General features: G+C 34.1%; 1 protein-coding gene and 1 long non-coding RNA gene across 2 annotated transcripts; both read right to left on the reverse strand.

Moving 5' to 3' along the window:
- Positions 1-1,462: 1,462 nt before the first annotated feature.
- Positions 1,463-3,767, reverse strand: TfIIFbeta (Transcription factor TFIIFbeta). Its single transcript, XM_023164774.2, has 4 exons — positions 3,414-3,767; positions 3,176-3,327; positions 2,508-2,719; positions 1,463-1,870 (listed from the first exon to the last, which is right to left on the reverse strand). The coding sequence occupies exons 1-4, from the start codon at positions 3,557-3,559 to the stop codon at positions 1,574-1,576; spliced, it is 807 nt and encodes a 268-aa protein (XP_023020542.1). The 5' UTR covers positions 3,560-3,767; the 3' UTR covers positions 1,463-1,573.
- Positions 3,768-7,805: 4,038 nt separating this feature from the next.
- Positions 7,806-12,031, reverse strand: LOC141480684 (uncharacterized). The gene is made up of 3 exons (XR_012464496.1): positions 11,565-12,031; positions 8,113-8,237; positions 7,806-8,062 (listed from the first exon to the last, which is right to left on the reverse strand). It is a non-coding gene; the product is annotated as an uncharacterized lncRNA (long non-coding RNA).
- Between the last annotated feature and the right edge of the window lie 8,912 nt (positions 12,032-20,943).

Consider the following 20,943-nt stretch of genomic DNA (forward strand, 5'->3'; position numbering starts at 1 on the left):
ACTTTTTCTACCAAATTTCAACTCTATTGCAGTCTTGAGGCAATGAAACAATAAAAGTTTGCATTGTTTTATACTGCGTTTTAATATTTCAACTCTTGATTTGTTATTGAGGAACACTATTATGCTCTGTTCCTGAAAGTACACCTCAAAGTTCCATACTGTTTTCCAGGAATTTCACTTTTAACAATCTGAAAAATAAATGTAGATCTGTTTTTAAAAAAATCTGTTTTTCCGTTAACCAGCTGTTGCACCCTTATGAACGACAACCCTCAAGTCGAAACTTGTGCGTGTGTGTGAAAATCTTCACAAATGTAATAAAAAGCAAATTGTAAAGTTCACCCTACTGTGTAAACCTTTGAAGAGTGTAATTATTCACTAACTTGATGTATTAAGTGATTTGAAAAAAACAATTTTCCCTAAACGTTCTAAAAATGGCTAGTATTTCAGAAAGAAGACCATTTCTGTTCTCAAAATTTAAAAATTATTGATGAAAAACTCTTCGATCGAATACGAGACTGTTCTACTCATTGTACTCTGAGTTATAAAAATGTTTACAAGTGGTCGGGAAGATGTGAATGATGACACTCACCCCAGCTCGGTAACAACTTATGGAAATGTTGAGAATGTAAAGGCAATTGGTATGGAGAATCGTTATCAGAGAAGTTGCTAATGTTGTCGACTTATCGGTTGGCTCATGCCATGCATGAAGCGTGTGGCAACGAAGTTCAATCCAAAATTGCTGAATTTTGACTAAAAAAAAAATGAGCATCGCTCAGGAATTATTGAATGACGTCAGCTTCATTCCAGATTTGCCTTAAAAAAGGTAATCATGCCTTAGCTGGCGTATTCACCAGATTTGGTCCCCTGCGACTTTTTCCTGTTCCCAAGATTGAAGAGATCCATGAAAGGAAGGCGTCTTGCGACGATTGAGAAGATAAAAACTGAATAGCTGAGGGAGCTCAAGGACGTACAAAAAAGTGCTCATCAGAACTGCTTCTGCTTTTTCCTTCCTTTGAAGGAAAAAAAATAGAAATTGACGAAGAATAAATATTTTCATATACCATAAATGAAAATTAACCTCATAATTTGAACAGACCTCGTTTATGTGAATTTCTTTTCATCATTGTTAAAAGATTCTTCCTACGTGAACTTTTCAATTCATCCTCAATCATACTTGAGCAGATTCTCTGTTGATCTGGATCTATTTATTTTTCAGATTAATTAAGGAAAGAAGCTTGACAGCTTACAAACATGTAGCAATAATGACTCCTGCCCAAAAAATTTATTTCAAAGGCCCCAATCTATTGTCAATTAATGTATGTAAATCAGAGTAAAAAAATATATCCTCAGTCGAACATGCAAGACAAAACATGATAAAAATTTTTTTTAACAAATTGTTTGGAATAAATATTTAGAAAAGATCATCTATTGTTGAGCGTCAAGTTTTATAAAAACATCATAATACTTGATATAAGTATATTTGTGGTAAAATTGAATAACTCTTTGAAAATAACAAATCACAAAGAATGTAGGCTGCTTTTATTCCACCCATTTTAGAATATTCACTATACAATCAATCATCATCATCATCGGATCCTTTTTTCACTTCCGTTTCTGTAGATTCCTGCTTATAGTGTCTATACTCAGGCTTCAATTCCCACATGTTTTTGTGAGGATTTTTCAAGTTATAGTTACACACTTCCTTCAAAATTTCTTTTAGATATGTAATGGGTTGTTTGGTAATTTTCACTAAATCTTTGATGTTGTAATACTGATGTTTCTCAAATGCAGCAAACAGCATTTCAAGAACAGAATCCTTGTCATCACGAGCCTTCTTGCCCTCGGCTTTTTTACGCTCCATGTACTCTATCTGAAAAAGAAATTAGAGATATAATTAATAGTAGTAGTAATACAGAGAGAGAGAATATGCTTTATTGTATACATGTGTGGTCATTGTTCAAAGCGCATCAGAAATAACAAGACAAGAAAATAATAAAAAGAACATAAGGAAAATTTGAAAATACAACCAAAATTGTTCAATCTGTAATAAGATTTAAAACACGCAGTTGTAAAACATGGATCAAATTTCAGAAAATAATATATACTTCTATCACAACTATAAATGTTTAAAAAATATGAAAGTCAGCACAACTAAGTTACTATCGATGTACAATCTTGAGCATTTATTATATCTTTTACTTTGCTACCTACACCAAGACTTTGAAGTAGTGTTATACCTCACTAATTTTCAACAACTAATTTCTACAGGAAATCATAAATATGTGCCTAAAAGTGAAAGTACACCCTGTTAAATATAAACCAGGTTTAGAGTTAGGAATTAGTCTACTTCATCTCCTGAAGACGCCAACTTGTTTGTTGAAATGCACACCGGTAAAAGTGTTGCAGTTGTGGTGATTGGACATTGCAGTTAAAATTCTGGAGCAGTTTTGTAACGTCAATGCAATAAAACAACAGTAAATGAATGATAAAAAAAATTGAATACTTACATTATTCTTATGATCAGACACTGGTTTATAACTCTGAACAACTCTGTCCAGCTGCTTCACTTGTCTGGTTGGTACAGAAGCTTTACGTATTGACTCAAGTTTCAGTTTCATATAACAAGTATCCGCATATGGTCTACACTCTAGTTTTTGAACTATTTTACCCTCCAAATATAATTTCTCTGTCTCAGGTACTACAGGATCGACAACTGTTGCTGAAAAAGGTAGAACAATTTTCTATAGAAATTTTTGATAACTATACTGCGGGTCAAAAAACTGGAGCAACGAAAATTTTGTAACTTCATAACTTTTGATGAATTCGTTGAATTTTTTTCATTTTATAGAATTGTAGACACTTTGTCACATAACTTGCAAGTGCCATTATGTTAGTGGTGTGGTCTCTTTTTCTCAACACGTTGCCTGCAAAATTCACCACAACACTGATACAACAAGGCACTCCACGTTGTGTCATATTGACAATTCATTATCAAGTACAATACAATACAAAAATCAATGTATTTGAATTCCTAGGTTAAAATTTAGGAAGATTTCAATAGTAACAAAATTTTGGTTGCCCTAGTTTGTTGAGCATCAATGTATTTGTTGAAAACTTCCAATAAGCTAAAATAACCATTCAGATACTTCTCGTACACAATACAATGATTACTTACGTACAGCGTGAGAAAACACTCCCAAAGTTTGTTGAGTTACTGTTGAGACATCTAATCGGTGATCTTTAGGGATGCTTTCTTGTCCAGGTTCGTTCAAATTAAGAATTGCCGTGGAAAGAGTTAAGGCAACCTGCGCCTTTTGTCCTGATGGTCTAGAACAAAGTTGACATACTTAATAATTTTATTATGTTGAAATAATTCATGAAAGTTAGGGCTATCTATTATATGGATATCTTACTTTGTAATTTTCAATTTTCCTACTTCCATTTCTCCAGGAGCTTTCTCCCATCGTTCTGCAACATATTTAGGAACCTTTACCAACCAAACTCCACGATTAGCGTTTGACAAATCTAAATCTCGATCAATATGAGTGTCTTTAGACATTTTTAATTCAAACTCGAAGTTGATATGGAATATTGCAGTTCAATATTGTCAGTAAACGAATTGGAAATAGAAACTTAATAAAAACATATGCAAGGGTTATGTTTTATTTACGTCAACAACGACAGTATTGGTAATTAAGAATTTTCAATTGTGTCCAAATTAAATGGAAAATAGTGACCATCAAAAGTTCCCACTTGTCATTTTCTTCTTCTTATTTGTGACATGATTCTATCTCGCATGCGCAGTTTTCTATTTCTACTATCCACATACAGGATTGTCACTTCTATTACTTCTGTAATGAATCTATTACACCAATGCGCAGTTTACTGCATTTTCATTGTTTATTCATTCGGATTATTTTGTTAGTGTTTACAATTGCCAGTGTCACAAAAATGTATGGAGGGTAGAGGTCAACGATTATGGGTAGAGGTAAGGAGGAAGCTTGAAAAAGTGTCCAACTTTCAGCATTAAATAACAGTTGAAAAACCTTCCAGAACGGCGCTAGCATAAGCACAGGGTATGATATGAATCGAGCAGTTGTTAATGACTAGAGTAGTTGGTAGCGATGTGCCGAGTACGGTTTGACTAGAGTCAGACTCGATTCCTGCTTTAGAACTCCCCTATTCCAATAACAATTTATTTTTATTCGAGTAGGTCGGACTCGATCCCGGTACTCGAGTCAAGAAGAATTATTCGTACTCGCAACTCGATTCTATTTATGCGAGTCCAACTGACTTGAGTCTCGTATTCGAAATTGGTTAACTCGCTCGTACAAGCTTTGCTAACCGTACTATTTAAATCGTATTTATACGACCTTTTTGGCTTTGGTCCACAAAGACCCCTGGATACCAATTTTGAATGAAATCACATAATAATATGAAACCTCAATCGTAATTATAAATATTCATGATTTCTAATCGAAAATTCTTCATATCGGACCTCACAAACCGTACCGTTTGTTTATCAAATCTGAGAATAAATCACAAATTTCTTCATCTGATTTTATGAAGCAAAGTTCTTTATTTTTGAAATTAATATTTATCATTGTTATGAATTAGTTCATTTGAAATAATTTAATTTTAATCCAGTAAATCATTCGCTTCATTATATAAAGCCATACATAAATGAAAATTTAGTAGGTGATAAAAAAACCTGGCCTCATTTCCATAATCATTAATAATAAATCAGATTTTCTGTAGGAACTATCTGAACAGAATAAATACATTTTCACCTGAAATGATTTATTTTATAAATATATAATATCCCTCCGATTGTCAACTAAATCAACCGCCACTGTTTCATGGTCCAATTTACTTCAAATGTAAACAAACTCTCTATAACCTCTGATTACCTGCCACCCCCCCTCGCCAATAAGTTGTACAGAAAAGGATGGTCCGATACCCGCTTCAAAATACATGTATTGTATTGGTATAGGCATTGCAACTCTATGTCTTATTATTACTCTGAGGCCCCAGATAACAACATTGGCGACGACAGTGACTATAGATTCATAGAACATCTTTTCTATTCGTCGTCTGTCACTGTCACCTCATTTCAAAAAACCATTGCCCCAAGGTGGCAATGCAAAACTCTGGGAAAGGGATATGTCAGCTGAGGTGAAGGATTTAACGAAGAGAAACGTGTTTATCTTTAGCACAAAATTTCTTTGTTGAAATCCCTCCCCTACAAACACTTTTGAAAGTTTTTTGAGATGAAATAACTCTCTGCACTAGAGATTAGAGATAATGGTAATCTCACCTGGAGATTATGTGAACTGGCCACCGAGATCGTGCGATTTGACCCCGTTAGACTTTTTCTTGTGAGGTTTTCTTGAGTCGTAGATGTCTGACAATAAGCCACACCCCACAGCAGTCCTCGAAGCCAACATAACCCATGCCATTGGTCAAATTCAGCCTGATGTATGCGCCAGTCATGGAAAATTTGATGTTTCGGATGCGCTCCATCCAGAGAAGCCGTGGCGGACATTTGAACAATGTTATATTCCACACATAACGGCATCAATAGGTCTTTCAAATGAATAAAACATTTCTACACTTGGTTTTATTTGAATTCAAAGATAGGAAGCGTTCAATGAAAGACCCCATATTATAACAAAACATTTTGCTCCCTCTACCTCGTTATTCGTAGACGAAGCTTACAACGGCACTACACATTTACAGTTTTGTTATGTTCAGTTAAATGAGTATTAGTAAGTGGAAATTTTTTCTGGAAGATGGCGCCACTATTTTCTGTCTACATATAAATTTTAAACTATTTTTTCATGGGTTTTTAAATCGGTGGAAAAGAAATTTGAAACTTTTTCAGTGAGAAAACTACTTGTGAAGAACAAAGTTTTTTTTCGAATGTTTAACAAAAGTTGATCCTTATGGCTATTTGCGTAAATTTGCTTTCAGTATTTTTTCCATTTGATGGTCTTCTTTGAGTGTAGAGCTGAATCTGTGAGTTCCTAAAACTGTTCTAGATAATAAAAGGACAACACGGTGTTTCTCATCTTCTTTGTTAGGCTCATCTACTGTTAAGACTCTAGTTATATTTTTCCTTCCAGGAATCGCCACAGACATTTTTGCAGGTCGGGTCTGCCAGACATGAATCTCGAACAGGTTAATCATTTTCGACTGACAAATTTTCAAACCTCCACCCAAAAATTTCACAGTTCTCAAAATATTGGAAATTAATTTTGCAGGTTGGCGGAAATTCTTGCAGTTCGGCTCTCCCAGACATGAATCTCGACCAGGTTAATCATTTTCGACAAAAAAAATCCAACCCATACCCTTTGAGTATGAAAAAAGTTCACATTCCTCATTAAATTGAAAATAAACCTTGCAGGTCGGCAGAAATTCTTGCAGGTCGGTTCTGCCAAATATGAATCTCGACCGGGTTAATCATTTTCGACAAAAAAATTACAACCCTCACCCTTTGATTATGGAAAAATTTTTCTGTCGAAAATGACTAATCCAGTCGAGATCCATAACTGGCAGACCCGACCTGCAAAAGTTTCTGCTGACCTGCAAGGTTTATTTTCAATTTAATGAGGAATGTGGAATTTTTCCTTACTTAAAGGGTGGGAGTTCTTCAAAGTTTTTCAAACTTTGATGAGGTTTGACAACTCTTTATATAATCGGATTGTTTATTATACGACATAGAGCGTATTGGATTTGAACATTTTTTGAATATCTTAACCATGGAAATGTATATTTGATTTTTTGAGCTGTTTCGGCAGCGTTTGGTTCAATTTGAATTCGTAGCGAAATCGCTTAACGACATCACTTTTGAAACAATCTAATATAAAGGGTTATTTTCGGCTAAGAAAAAAATATACATCTAGCTGTTACTATTGATTTTATTCCAACAAGTTGAATATATATTATTTTATGAGTAAACATTCAAGATTCTTCTAAAAAGCAGCATTTCTTTTCAATAAGAAAGCATCCCTCATGTATAATCAATCATAAAACTCTGTCATTCCAAATGTGCCATGCGTTCACCACCACAATATTATCCTCATCATTGACAACAAAATACTGTCTAAACGACTTACAAACCTCTCAGTTTCTCCTTCAAAGAACTCAAATGCAAAGGAAACCTATTTTGAGTCCTCTCGAAGACGTATGACTTGCGTAAAAATTCGTGAAAGAAATATTCGCCACACACACACACATTGCAAATTTTCGATCATTCAGTGGGTATTCTACAAAAAGTGCTTTAATAACGGGCTTCGAAATGTCTCCGAGTTTTTTGGGCCATTTTGGCGTTTTTTTGATTGATGACTCGTAAGAGAAGCTGTGTTTTGTAGGAGGATTGAGCGTGTGTGTTAAAGTGACAGATGTGTATAAATGGAGAATCAACTACTGATTCTATTGTTGAGATGACTTTTACTTGTACAGGGTTTGTCGAAAATTCTGGGACAAGTTATTGTTTGAGTGGGAACAATTCGAAAGAGCAAGTAATTTCATAGTGCTTCAGAAATAATGATAGTATTTCATTTCCAAACTTGAAGTGTGTACAGATAGTTTCATTTATCTCAATGGAATTCAGTTCATGTCTTGAAACTAAATAGAGGAAACCAACCAAAATTAAAATATTGATTTGTGCGTGGGCGTTTCTATATTTTTCTTTGTTTATATGTATGTTGTATCGTAGCTTTGGAATATATAACATGTATTTATACCTATAATTGAATAAGACGAAAAGTTGTACAGGGTAATCATTATCTTTTGAAAGAGTGTTTTGTTATGTATGTATAAATACATTTATTCATCGGAGGAAAAATTGTAACATTAGCAGAGATAAAGATTTGACAGTGCTGAAAGAAAATCTGAGATTTTGCGGTCATTATGAACTATCCAGCAGCAAATTGATTTCAATGTATTTCGAGAAAACTCACTTTGTTCCAGTTTGTAGTAATACTAGGGGTCTTCCAGATTATAATAACCTAAAAGTCAAATCTGAAAACCGGGACATCGATATAATTTTACAGGTTACCTAAAATAGCAGATTTACCGTTTAATAAAAAAGTTTAGAAACTTACCTACTGTACAAATTGAAATATTTAGGATTTCTCTAACGAGATCAGCTGAAAACTATGTACTATGCACCAGTTCAATTTCACTTGTCTTATGGAATTATTGGATGGGGTGGAACGACAAATTTGAAGCATCTGGAAATCATACAGAAATAAATCAATAAAATTATTTTTGAAAAACTAGAAGATATCCGTTAAATGATATTTATAAAAATCCAGAATATTAGATATCAGACAACTCTTTTGTCAGTCTATTCCGATTGACGTTAACAGAGAAAAAGTTAAATATTCCCCAATTGAACATGAACATGATACAAGAAAAGAAGTAATTTTTCAACATATTCCAACTAGTTCAAAAAACACTTTATTGCGAAATGTTTACTAAAAAGTTTTACAAAAACGCAATACGTGTTTCGTCATACAATGACTTCTTCAAGCGTGTCTTTACACGTCCTATTGGATACTATGTAGTTTCTTATCTATTTCTAGATGTTACTTCAGTTTAGCCCGTTTATTTTTATTATGTGCAGTTCTGAAATGTTTTTTGATTCTGGCGACAAAGTTTCCAGTTTTTGAAATTGGTTCAGAAAGATATTGCGTTTGGAAAATATTTTGTATTTCTCACTCGACAGTGAGCACCATTCTCCAAGAGTCTCTGATACTGTATGAGGATTTTTCTTCGTATATGATTTCATGTTATTCATCAAATTGAAAGGGTATCTTTTTACGAGATATTTAACAAATTTCTATCAATATACTAGAGTTATTTACAATAACAGATTTCTGTTTAGCAAGCCTTGTTCATTTTGAACTATTTTTTATACTCGTACTTAATTCTAATATTCTATGATTTAGGACACTGGTTGAGTGTTTATGCAAAAGGTTTCATTAAATCGCACTACATATTATTTCTGGTTATTATTTGATTGAATTTGAAAATTGTTCATAATTTCACACGGAATATATGCATATATGTGTTTCGAAGTACGTTGCAATGATTGATAAGTGCGACAACTACCTGTGTAGTTCGGTGTAAACTTCATAAGTTCTCTTCCTGATGCTCCTGTTCCAAATCCGCCATTTTGTGTAATTCACCTGGATCAACTTCTTTCTCCAAGGAATGTGTTTTTATGAATAAATATACGGTAATTATCAATAGCACTTTATATTCATTATTTTACTTTCTCTTATACAGTTTTGATAAAATTATGGATTTATAGCTAAAATAAATAATCATTACACGTGTTTAGTACAACCTTCCTCCTCTCTAACAATCTTCTGGCTTCTCTCATCAACATAAATTCTAAATATCTCTGTTTCCTAGTAACAATATTTAAAATTTTTTTACTAACTGCAGGTTTTTCCGGGTTTTCCTGCAGCTGAAAAAGCATATGCGTCACTGGAATCGATGAAGTCGCCCCGGAGTGCCAATTAATTTTTGTTATTGTTTTATAATTTCACGATTTGTATTTCAGAAGTACTAATGTTTGGTAATTTATTACAAACTAATTACTGAGTCTTGGAAAATATTATTGACGTCTTATTTATTATTTCACGTTTGGTATTTTCTTTCATCTTCAAATTTAAAGCATCATTTCAGGTACTGAAATTGTTGAAAGTCAAACTTCCTCAATGTTGTTATTTTTTCAAATAATTTGAAAATTATTTCTTATTTATTTTCATTCTGTTATTTAATTGCTCTTCTAGTTTGATTACTATCCTTCTTCACATTTTTATTGCCAATTCTTCACATTCCTTGATTTAAATTAATTCCTTCAATTCTATTAGTCAATTGAGCTGTTAAATATTGAATTTGGTTTCATTATGTTTATACAGGACGATCAAACGATTGCACCAATTGGATTCTGAAAATTGTAATGTTATTCGGATTGGTGCTGAAAAGGCAATAAGACAAGTGATGTTCGTCATTGAGGATGACAGTGTAACATGTAAGTGAAATTTTACCTCTTTCATATTCTATATTGTGTAGCAATCCTGTGGATGATATCTGATTCAATTCCATAACGAATGTTTGGAGTACAAACTGATTAGGAAAAAGTATGTTTCGTATAATTATGTATAATTAATGTATGCTCAGAAATAGTTGTTCCCAGTCTTGTAATGAAAGTTACTTTCTTGCAAGATCTACACAACTTTGTGTACAGTTTATTTTGAAATTGATTGCTTTCTTCTTTACTTTGAAAGATTTGATACATTTTTTTTGTATAAAGATGGAGAAATAGAAATCCAAAATCTTTCTTTCCCAAAAATTAATCTGTCATAAAAATATTTGTTATGGATATAATCAAATCAAAATAATAGGTCCAAAGATAAAACACATGTAAAAATGGGAACTATGATTAAAAAAAAAATTAAAAAAAATATAAAGAAAAATTGAAAACCAAAAAAATTCAGCTGCATGAACATTTTAATTATTTCCGGAGATCACTTACAGAAAGAAGTTTTTCTCACGCCACCCTTAAGTCGAAGGACCTTCAACTTTCAAAATGACCTCGATGATCAATTCTTTTGAAAAAACTCTAAAATCGCCTGTCGCGTGTGAACATAATACAGCCATTTTCTAAACATTTCCGAAAAAAGGGCACCCTATCGCTTCCCATGCATTGAAAATATATAAAAAGGGAATAAAAACGGGTCGTGCCGTAAGTGTGCTAAACTCACGATTCAAATTAAGGGGACGCAAAAATGCAGATTCAACAAAAAAGGAGGGTGCATTTTATATACTTTATGATTTACATATAAGGGCGATACGGTCCATTGTGATGGTGATGAGAACACACGTGGAAGTATTTTAGACATCTGCTTTTTTTCTAGACGCTATTTCCATAAAGGTTAATATGGCTGCGACTCGGTAAGTGGGTTCACGTTTTTTATTAGAGGGTCGTTTTTTGTGGCGTTTTTTGTGTGTTTTTTAGCAGGTTGTTAATGATCCGAAATGAGAAACAAGTGCGTTTCAGGGTGAAAACAGGCGGGACCGAATTAGAGGGGAGCTTTTTGCTGAGTTATGTACGATATTTGAGTTGTCAGATGATGGTTGGAGGTTATTCATCAACAATTTTGAAGAAAATGAAGAAGTAATATTTGTTACATTTCCATCGAATTTACCAATCTGGAATATTATTACGAAGAGAAAATATTCATTGGTTGGTTTGCTTGTAACGGATGAACTTAAAAAAAACTTTAATGATTTAATTTTTTTTTAATTACAGAAAGCTGCAATGCCATCAAGAAACATGCGCGGTATTTAAGTTTCTGGAGGGATCCAGAAAGTGGTAGATTTGTAATATAACTCATAGTATGAATTGAAAGGGGTATATTTTGAAAAGAAATCATTTTTTGGAAAAGATATGTTTCGGCTCCCTACTCTTCCTTCTTTTTTTGAAAGATTCACACATTTTTTTATATGAAGATAGAGAAGAAGAAAGGCAAAACTTTTCTTACCCAAGTTATAGTTGAGGAGGATCTGGGAAGTATTCTTTCTTGTTTATCTGAACAGATACGAAGGTATTTGAATAATTATTCGTTACTACCCACATCTCAGTCCGGATTCCGCTCTGGATTTAGCTGAACTATGGCCCTTCTGAAAATAACAGACTATACAAGTGCCTTTCTTTGATGCCCCTCCCCCTTTTATTTTTTGAACGGCTCAACTCAAAAAATTGAAATTTGGGATAATGAAATTAATGCATGAATACTTTATTTTGAAGTAAAATTGACAGATGAAACTTTCAAGATGGCGACTGGGCGCCATCTGGGAAAAAAATTAAATGAAAAGAGGGGTCTTATGACACATCATTTTGAAGCACCTGACGAATACTTCACAACCCTAGAATATGAAGTTAATATCTTTATCTACTATGAAATGGCGGAACATTTAATAATTTCCTGAAAACAAACACATTAATATCGATATTTCTAGAAATATTCCTTTTTATCTGGCATATAGCAATTCCAACAACCCGATGAGGTTTGTTTAGTAATTTTTTGTCTATAAAAATGACAAAAAATGTCAGTACGACAATGAACATGATTGTTCAGTTAGAATATTCCCATTTAGTTTTCGGTTTTACTAGTAGAAGGGTACCACGTCAACAATTTCTAAAATGGTCAATTCTCGTCCATTGGAAGAAAAATTTGAAGCGATTTATATTTACGGTGCGACGCGTAACTTTCATGAGACGGAAAGGATTTTCAATGAACGTTTTCCGAATCTTCCTATCTGTAGAAAATATTTGAGGGAACTTGTATCCACATTACTCCAGACAAGTAAGAAACCATTTGGATACTACTTTTCCCGGTCTTTGGATTGGCCATCGAGGTCCTACAGAATGGCCAGCCCGCTCGCCAGATTTATTACCCTTGGACTTTTTTATGGGACTATTTGAAGCAAAAGGTGTAAGAAACTGAAACTGTTTCCATATTGGATAAAAGGCAGAGAATAATAAATATTTGTAGAGATATTGACGTTAATGTGTTCGAAAATGTTCGGCGTGAAATATCGGATAGGCTGTTCATATGTCAAGAAGTTCAAGGCAACCATTTCGAGCATCTTCTGAACTGACCTCAAGCTTATTACCTCATATTATGTAGTTAAATGCCAATGTATTCAGGCAATTATTAAAAGTTCCGCCATTTTGTAGTAGTTGAAGATATTTACATTATATTGTTCGGAAAGCTCTTGACAAAAAGATGTGTCACAAGATCCCCCTTTCCATTTATGGCGCCCAATCGCCATCTTGAAAGTATCATCTGTCAATTTCACTTCAAAATAAAGTATTCATGCGTTAATTTCATTATCCAAAATTTTAATTTTTTGAGTTGACCCGTTCATAAAATAAAAGGGGTGGGGGGAATTCAATTCCCTCCACAGTTTTTTCAGGAGTTCTCCAGGGATCAATCATTGGGCCACTCCTTTTCGTGATGTATGCATCACAATTCTCTTCTAGAATTCAACTGTTCAGTCTGCATCTCTGCTGATGGTACTAAAATATATCTATGTTCTGATGAAAAAAACTTAAACCATGCCACCAGCTTACTTAACGATGATCTCAACTCTCTCTGTATGATTTGGAGTGCTTCTTCGACCGGAACGTTGGTGTAAAGGTTTTCTACGTCGAAACTAATTAGTTCTTCCTGTGTGACTTCAATTGACCCTGGAATACAAAATACCTGGAATTCTTCACAAAAGACGATGTTTTTCCTTGTGATGGTTGTATTATGGGAAGTAAAAATCTAGACAAGTTTTGAGTAGCCGAATCTCTGGAGCTGATAATCAGTCTAAGCGAAATGTCCTTGTGGATTTTGGGTAGTCCATACTTCCTTTCAATTGATGCAGTAGGGTCCTGTACGATCTTTGTGTATCGTCCCTTCTGAAGAACCTCTTCGATCTTCTGTTCGTAGAGAACAGTATCCATCACCACAATAGCGTTTCTTTTATCTGCAGGTAGGATCTTGATGGTGTTGTCTCTACGTAGGCCGTTCAGAGCTCTACGTTCTTCATTGCTGATGTTAGATGTTGGAACTGGTTCTCGATCCAGCTGTTCTCTGATTTTCCATCTGAATTCTTCTACCTCGGTCTGGTCAATAAGGGAACTGGTGGATTCCACTGCAGTAATTATCTCCAAAGTGGGCACAGATGTTGGCGCAATGGCGAAATTGAGGCCTTTCCTCAACAAGGGTTCCTCTATTCTCGTGAGCGGGCGGGAACTCATGTTGATGACGTTGGCGGTTTCATAGTTGTCCTGTTTTCGGTCTGTATTTGGGAATTGTTTCCTTACTAACTTCCCCCACTTTCTGGTGTGGGTATTCTTCATGTCTTGGCGGATCTTCAAGCACGTGCTTTCAATCTTGGCAAAGATTGGTCCATGATCATCTTCCAATGTATTCCTTCTTATTTCTTCCAATTGTTCGTGGCATCCTGCAACAAAGTTAACCTCTTCCAACGGTGACAATTGATTCGAGACCTTATCAATGCTCGGCTGGCGCGTTCCAATATGCTTAGCTCTCTCTCTTCTGGGATTGGCGATTTCAGCAGAAAACCTTTGGGGATGATGTTGTTGTCTTTCACTCTGCACAGAAAACTGAGGTGAGTTTCTTCCTTTGTAAGCTTGACCATAGTCTTCTCATATCCTCGGAATAAGTCGCTGGTTCCAGGTCCGTACCGGTTATCATGAAACATTGTCAATCACCTTCAACCGCACGTTTTATGGTTTAGTGGGAGAACAAGCCTCTTCTTCCGACTAGATTCAAACTCTTTTCCATACGAGAATATGACAAACATCTAACAAAGTACCTGTACAGGTACGAGGAAGAAGATTGTTGTAATGGATGGTATGAAAAGATGGTAGGAAAAACGCAATAGAACTGAGAGCCTGCAGTGTTTTTTCTGAGATTTGAAAGAAATCGGCAAGTTAGACAGCTTTTACGTAGTAAAAAAGAGTGCTTGGCTTACGATTGCAATTAGAATAACGCAAAAATGCAAATTCAATAAAAAAGATATATACTGTACAATCCACAAACATATAAGGGCGATACGGTACATTGTGATGGTGATGAGAACACACATGGAAGTATTTTCGACATCTGCTTTTTTCTAGACACTATTTCCGTATAGGTTAATATGGCTCTGACTCGGTAAGTGGGTTCATGTTTTTTATTAGAGGGTTGGTTGTCTGTGGCGTTTTTGTGAGTTTTTCAGCAGGTTGTTAATGATTTGAAACAAGTGAGTTTCACGATAAAAATCGGCGGAACCGAATTAGAGGACAGTTTTTTGTTTGTGTTTTGTTCAGTGCAAAGTGTACTTTTGTTTGAATGATGGTATATCGAAAAAGTTTTGGTAGATTATCTACTGAGAGATAGATCAACATAGTTCTCACATTTTAAATGGGTTATACTGATAACCATCTTTTATATAAAAATTAACTCCAGTCTATTTTTCTTACAGGCGTTAGGTTAGGTCCAAAGTGAGTGGGTTTATTCTGGATCACACTCGACCAAAGAAATCCAGCTTCTTAACGACGCCGATTAGTTTGTATGGTGAGTGGTCTTTCAGGTCAGATGGTAAGACTACGGCTCTGCCAAACTATAAAAACCTGATTCGGTTCCCAGCGGGACAGGCACAAAATATGTGCTCTGCTATTTCATCGTTTTCCAAACAGAGGCGACACACACTGTCTTCCGACAGTCCGAGTGTCTGCATATGAATATTCAAATGACAGTGACCTGTAACAAGGCATGTTAGACATGGTATCAAACTTCGAAGGTTGAATAAACGCCTTGGAGTGAGCCAGTCCTGGAAGATTCTGCCAGAAGTCCATAAATATTCTTGCCATCCAGGTGTTCAATCTTTGTTTGGCAAAGCCTAAATCGATGTCAGTGACAGGTTCTGTTCCGATGAAGCTGCTTGCAGCACCTTCCTTTCCGTGGGAGTCAGCAGCCTCATTGCCTTCCAGGCCAGTATGGCCAGGAATCCAGATCAGAGACAATCTGTTGAGTCTTCCTATCGAGGAGTGTCGTTTTTGACAATATGCCACCAATTTAGACGTTGCTCAGTAGGAGCTGAGAGCTTACAACGCCGCTTGACTATCCGAGAATATTTTTAATGACTTGTGTATGAGGTTGGATTCTTCCAATCTCTCCGCACACAACTCAATAGCGTAAATTTCAGTCGCATAGGTTCCTAGGCAGGTAGATATCTCTGTCCTGGGTCTGCGACTGAAAACACCTGCACCAGAACCGGAAGGTGTTTTTGATCCATCTGTGAACCAACAACTATCTGCTCTTAATATTTCCTTCTCCCGGAGGATCCAGTCCTCTCTACTCGGAAAAAGTACTTTATAAGGCAGTTCGTAGTTGACAGTTGAAGGCATAAAGTCAGGGGTCATTTCCAGAATGCTGTGACTTCCAGTGTCAACTAACAGTCTGTTGCACTCTGAATTAAATTGATTTGTGCAATTGGCAACGTGCACAAGTCTATATACAGTCCATCTAGCCTATCTCACTAGAAAAATGTGGAGGGAAGGTAGATCTAGAAGGATCTTCATGGCCGCTAACGGTGTGGTACTGATGGCACCACAGATGGCCAGACAAGTTTACATGGGAGTTAGGAACCTAGCCAAGAAACAAACCAATTTTCTGAATATTTCTATCTATATCGGAAGTAAGATGGCTGAGAAGTAGTAAATCAATCTATTATTCTATCAATCTTTTTTTGATACTCTAATCTCACAAAATTATTGGAGAATTCACATAAATCTAATGAAATAACATTTCAGCTGGTGTGTTGATGTAATTATATTACGCCTACTTTCACATCTGATGAAGGGATATCATTTCTTCCATTTTGCCTGTGAACGGCTACAAAGATTGTTTTGTATTCATCGAAAAGATAGAGTTGTCATGTGACCTGGTACATAATGCAAAAATGTTTGCATCAATTTCATTCTGAATATATATATACGAAATATGAACTGAATAGAACCTTGAGTCTAGTAATTCGGTAAATATGTATTTCGTACAGTTTGTTTACTTTCTGTAGACGATCTATTGCCTAAGAAGAATACCATATTGGTATAGTTTATTTAATAATCGTTTCAATGAATTTTCTGACAATCACAAAATTGTTGATGCATGTGACTCAGTTTACCATTAAAAATGAGGCCGATATTATGCTTTTACAGTAAAATAATCAATCGATTGCTGTCTGTTTGTCTGTTCATCTCTTTGTTTGTACGATTGTGAACAATAATCTCAAAAAACGCTTTAACCATTTTGGCGCTTTTCATTAATGTGTTCTGATAGGTTTAACATTCAGTGTTTGTTTCATTAAAATCGGTTCATGAATATAAAAGTTATGTCAATTCAATGAATCACGTTGAATATTTGTTATAAGAAATTAGGTACTATAAAAATGCTGTTCAATTAATTTGTCTGAATCGTGGTTAAATATATTTATAGTTTGTGGAACAATATTCTTTTGAATAAGAGTTTTTGCTGACAGAGAATCTGGGAAAACCCAAAAACTGAAGCAACAGCTTACGAAATATAATAAAATGTTTGGTCAATCATTCACGAACAGTTTATTCAGCTGCAGAAGTTCATAATCAATTTTTATTTTTGTAGAAGTTTATACAGAATCATAATATATGTGCTAACCTTTATTTATCACATCACATTTACCCATTCGGAATGGGATATGAACAATAAAATTGACAAAATGTTGATGATTTAGGTTGGATTTTCAACATGAATTATTCTCTCATTGTTTTCAACTTCCCCAACTTCAAGACTGTAAAATGATTTTTTTCGACTTACTTACCGTTTCGACATTAACAGGAGATAATAAGTGATGATTATTTTCACACAGATCAATCAGCTTTCAATCAAAGTTTTGGTGTAGAAAAAAGCAATTTCCAGTACATTCGATCTGCGGTCTTGCTACTACCTATGAATTCAAACAAGGGGAAACTATTTTAATTCGTTATTCTATTTTATTTGTTGTATCGGTAGGATGCTCAAAGCAATACAAACAATAAAAGTGTAACTGATCGCTGTCTATACATGGAATATATTCGGGAAATATACAATTTTTGGGGGACTTCGATCTTCATTAACGAAATGGAACCCAAAACAATGATTTTTATAATTTTCGTTTGTCTGTGTATTTGTACATTTATTCATTTGGTACGGTTTTTAGTATTATACTTCAATTTGCTTTGTTGTTAAAAAATACTGTTCGGTAGATTTGGCTGCCACTTTGGATAACTATAGTTTATATATTGTTTTTTCATAAATCATTGGTAGGGTAATACTTTTTACTATTAAAACATCTGTGAAGAAACAAAAACAAGTCCACGCGAATAAATACGCGAACCACTGCTAGTATTTTTCATTTGCTATCACTTCAAGTAAATAATGTTTATATTAAGTTGGAAATGAGTGATTAGTTACTATAAAAAGTCGGTTCCATTCATCTTTCTTGTAGTTTGGCCTAACCTTGGAACTCATTTTTTACGCACCACGGTACATATATGCCCTTCACCTACAAACTGTCGTTTCCTACAGTCTACCTTCTTTCAAAAAAGTTTCTATTGAAACCGTAAAATGACCATCGATCGTTTACTTTTTTCAAAAAGAAATCTATAAAGAAACCAATAATTTAAAACACAAAAGTGTCCGCTCGTGACTATACCAACCAATAAATAAAATATCAGTGACATTCCGTGATTTTTGGACCTTTCACGAGGACATGTGTGCGATGGCCAGGTGCTAGCATCGAATTTTGCCGCGTGGACAGTGGCCTTTGGGCCCTTGTGCAGTTATTTCATTCGAGTTTTACCGGAATCGATCTATTTTCCAATTTTTTTCTAGGAGACTGTGCCCGATGCAACGGTTTCATTTTATAATTTTGGATTTTCCGGTATTTTGCAAATCAATTATGTATGCAGAAGATACGTCACTAATTATTAGAAATACTACTGAAGAACTAAAAAAACAATAAATGTCACACATCAGTCTGTACAGGGGTATAATAATAATCATCTTCTTCTGAATTTGGATAAAACCAACTTCAATTCGCAAATATCATTATTGAAAGCTATTCTTTTGTCTGCTGGTGATATTAATAATTGTTAAGGTACATTCATTGAAATTTACATGGTCTGAGCAAAAAACCCAACCAGTCATATTTTGCTATAAACATTCTTGAGTTCTCGGTTAACAATTTTCGTTACATGTTTATTGCGCTTTAGCCCATTCAGTCTTTAGTGTGAGGACATGCTTCGGAATATAGTAGAATATTTATTATTCAAAAAAGATTGAAACGCCTCATTTTTAATTTAGAATATACTGAATCGTGCAGAAGTTTATTTAAAGAAAGTAAGACCCTTACTGTTTTTTTGGGAAAGAAAGTTTTTGGGTTTCTACTACGCCATCTTCTTATAGAAAAATATGTGGGAATCTTCCAAAGAAAGAAAGAAAGTAATCAATTTTAAAAGAAGTAACTTCATACATAGATCTTTATAAATTCAAAGCAGACTCAAAAGCGTATATTCTTCAACATAGCCGTCTTCAAAATACTTTTTTTAAGTACATAACAGTGTTTGATTCAATTTCTCCCCTGCTCAACTCTTTCAACAACAACAAAAAATTGCATATCTATGGCCACACTATTATTTAGTCTATATACAATGCTATTATGAATGGGATGAAAGTGTTGGTAATACTGCGGCATAAGCCATTATGGTTTAGGCAGAGGCACTAGCACAAATCATCTCATTATTTATGCATATATTTGTATTGTATTTGTATTTGTATATCATACTTGTAAATCATACTTGACGTCTGTACAACACATTTTTAGTTTTGTTTGGAAAGGTTGGAAAGTTTGGAAAAAGTTTTTCATGTTTTTTAGTTGAACAGTTATACAGACAATCATAATCATTGACAAAATATTATCCATTATTACTGATTTAGAATACACTTCTGATTTAGAATAGATGTGTAGATATTAAGACACGAGCATTAACCGGGATACGAAACGAGCCGAAGGCGAGTTTTGTATGGTATATGCGAGTGTATTAATAACCATTACATGAGAGTTGCATACGCTATTTTTTCTAAACCCGATAAATAATGAAAAACTATAAATATTATATTTGTATTGAACACATTTACAGTAATTAAGTCATACTTTTTAAAAAAAACACAAACTTAATGGTATTATCATGGATATATGAAAACTATAAAGATTCTAATTATATTTATATTGAATATAATAACTGTAATTAATCTGATCTTTTAAAAATATTGGAGTTGATGGTATTCCTTCTATATCGCTGTTTTCAGACATTTTGATAATATAGGTAGGTAATATGAAAACTGATTTTGACAAATTAAGCAATTAGTTACTTAGGTTAGAATCTAGGACAAACAAAGGAACAGGATTCTTGATTGAAAAATTATGGGTTTCTATTGGTTGATAATCTGTATCGTTATGAAAAATCTGTATCATAATGGATATCATTATGAAACGGATTATGGTCATATAAGTGTATTGTTAGAGTAGGGGTGTAGAAAACGTATTTTATACCGTCTTGTATATATATTTTGAATTACTATCGTGTGAAAATTTGTTTTGTAAAAAATGACGATCCTGAGACAATGTAACGTTTATCAGGCAATGAAACCATCTATCTATCTATCTATTAGATATTCGAGAGAGATAGCAATTGGATTTGATAGAAAGGAGTACTCCGTTTCACTTTCTACTGCCGAGATATTCTATCATTTCCAAGAAAAATAATTTTTCAAATGAGGAAATAGAGGAAATCGAATGAAAATGTTGCCAGATATTCAAAATCCTGACAGCACATAACCAGTGTTTTCAGTTGACGTGGAATGTCCTCGATATGTCAAAGGAATTTTGAAATGAAAAATAGGTCATATTTGAAAATGAAACATATCAAAGAACAAATTGCAAGATTCATTAGAAACGTCAAGATGAGCATCTGTATAATTCATAACATATGTTTTTAAGAATAATTATTAATTACGACAAGTTGCTGCTAAATAGAACTTTTTTTTGTTAAAAATACTTTGAATTTACGCAGTAACTTATTGGGATGAACTCCACAAAAAATGACGTTTGTTTAGTACATAGAAGAGGTTGCTATTTTAAGTGACAATTTTTTGAATATTTTTGGTGATATTTTCACTATGAATACAGTCTTTGTTTCTGAGAAAAAAACTTTCAATATAATTGATATTTTTTTAGTTATTATGTTTTGTGTTCATTCAAAATGAAAGTTTAATACAGTATTGT

Source organism: Leptinotarsa decemlineata, unplaced genomic scaffold, assembly GCF_025532065.1.
Source record: "Leptinotarsa decemlineata unplaced genomic scaffold, Ldec_3_MD MMD2_tig00000008_RagTag_RagTag, whole genome shotgun sequence".
NCBI classification, from domain to species: Eukaryota; Metazoa; Arthropoda; class Insecta; order Coleoptera; family Chrysomelidae; genus Leptinotarsa; species Leptinotarsa decemlineata.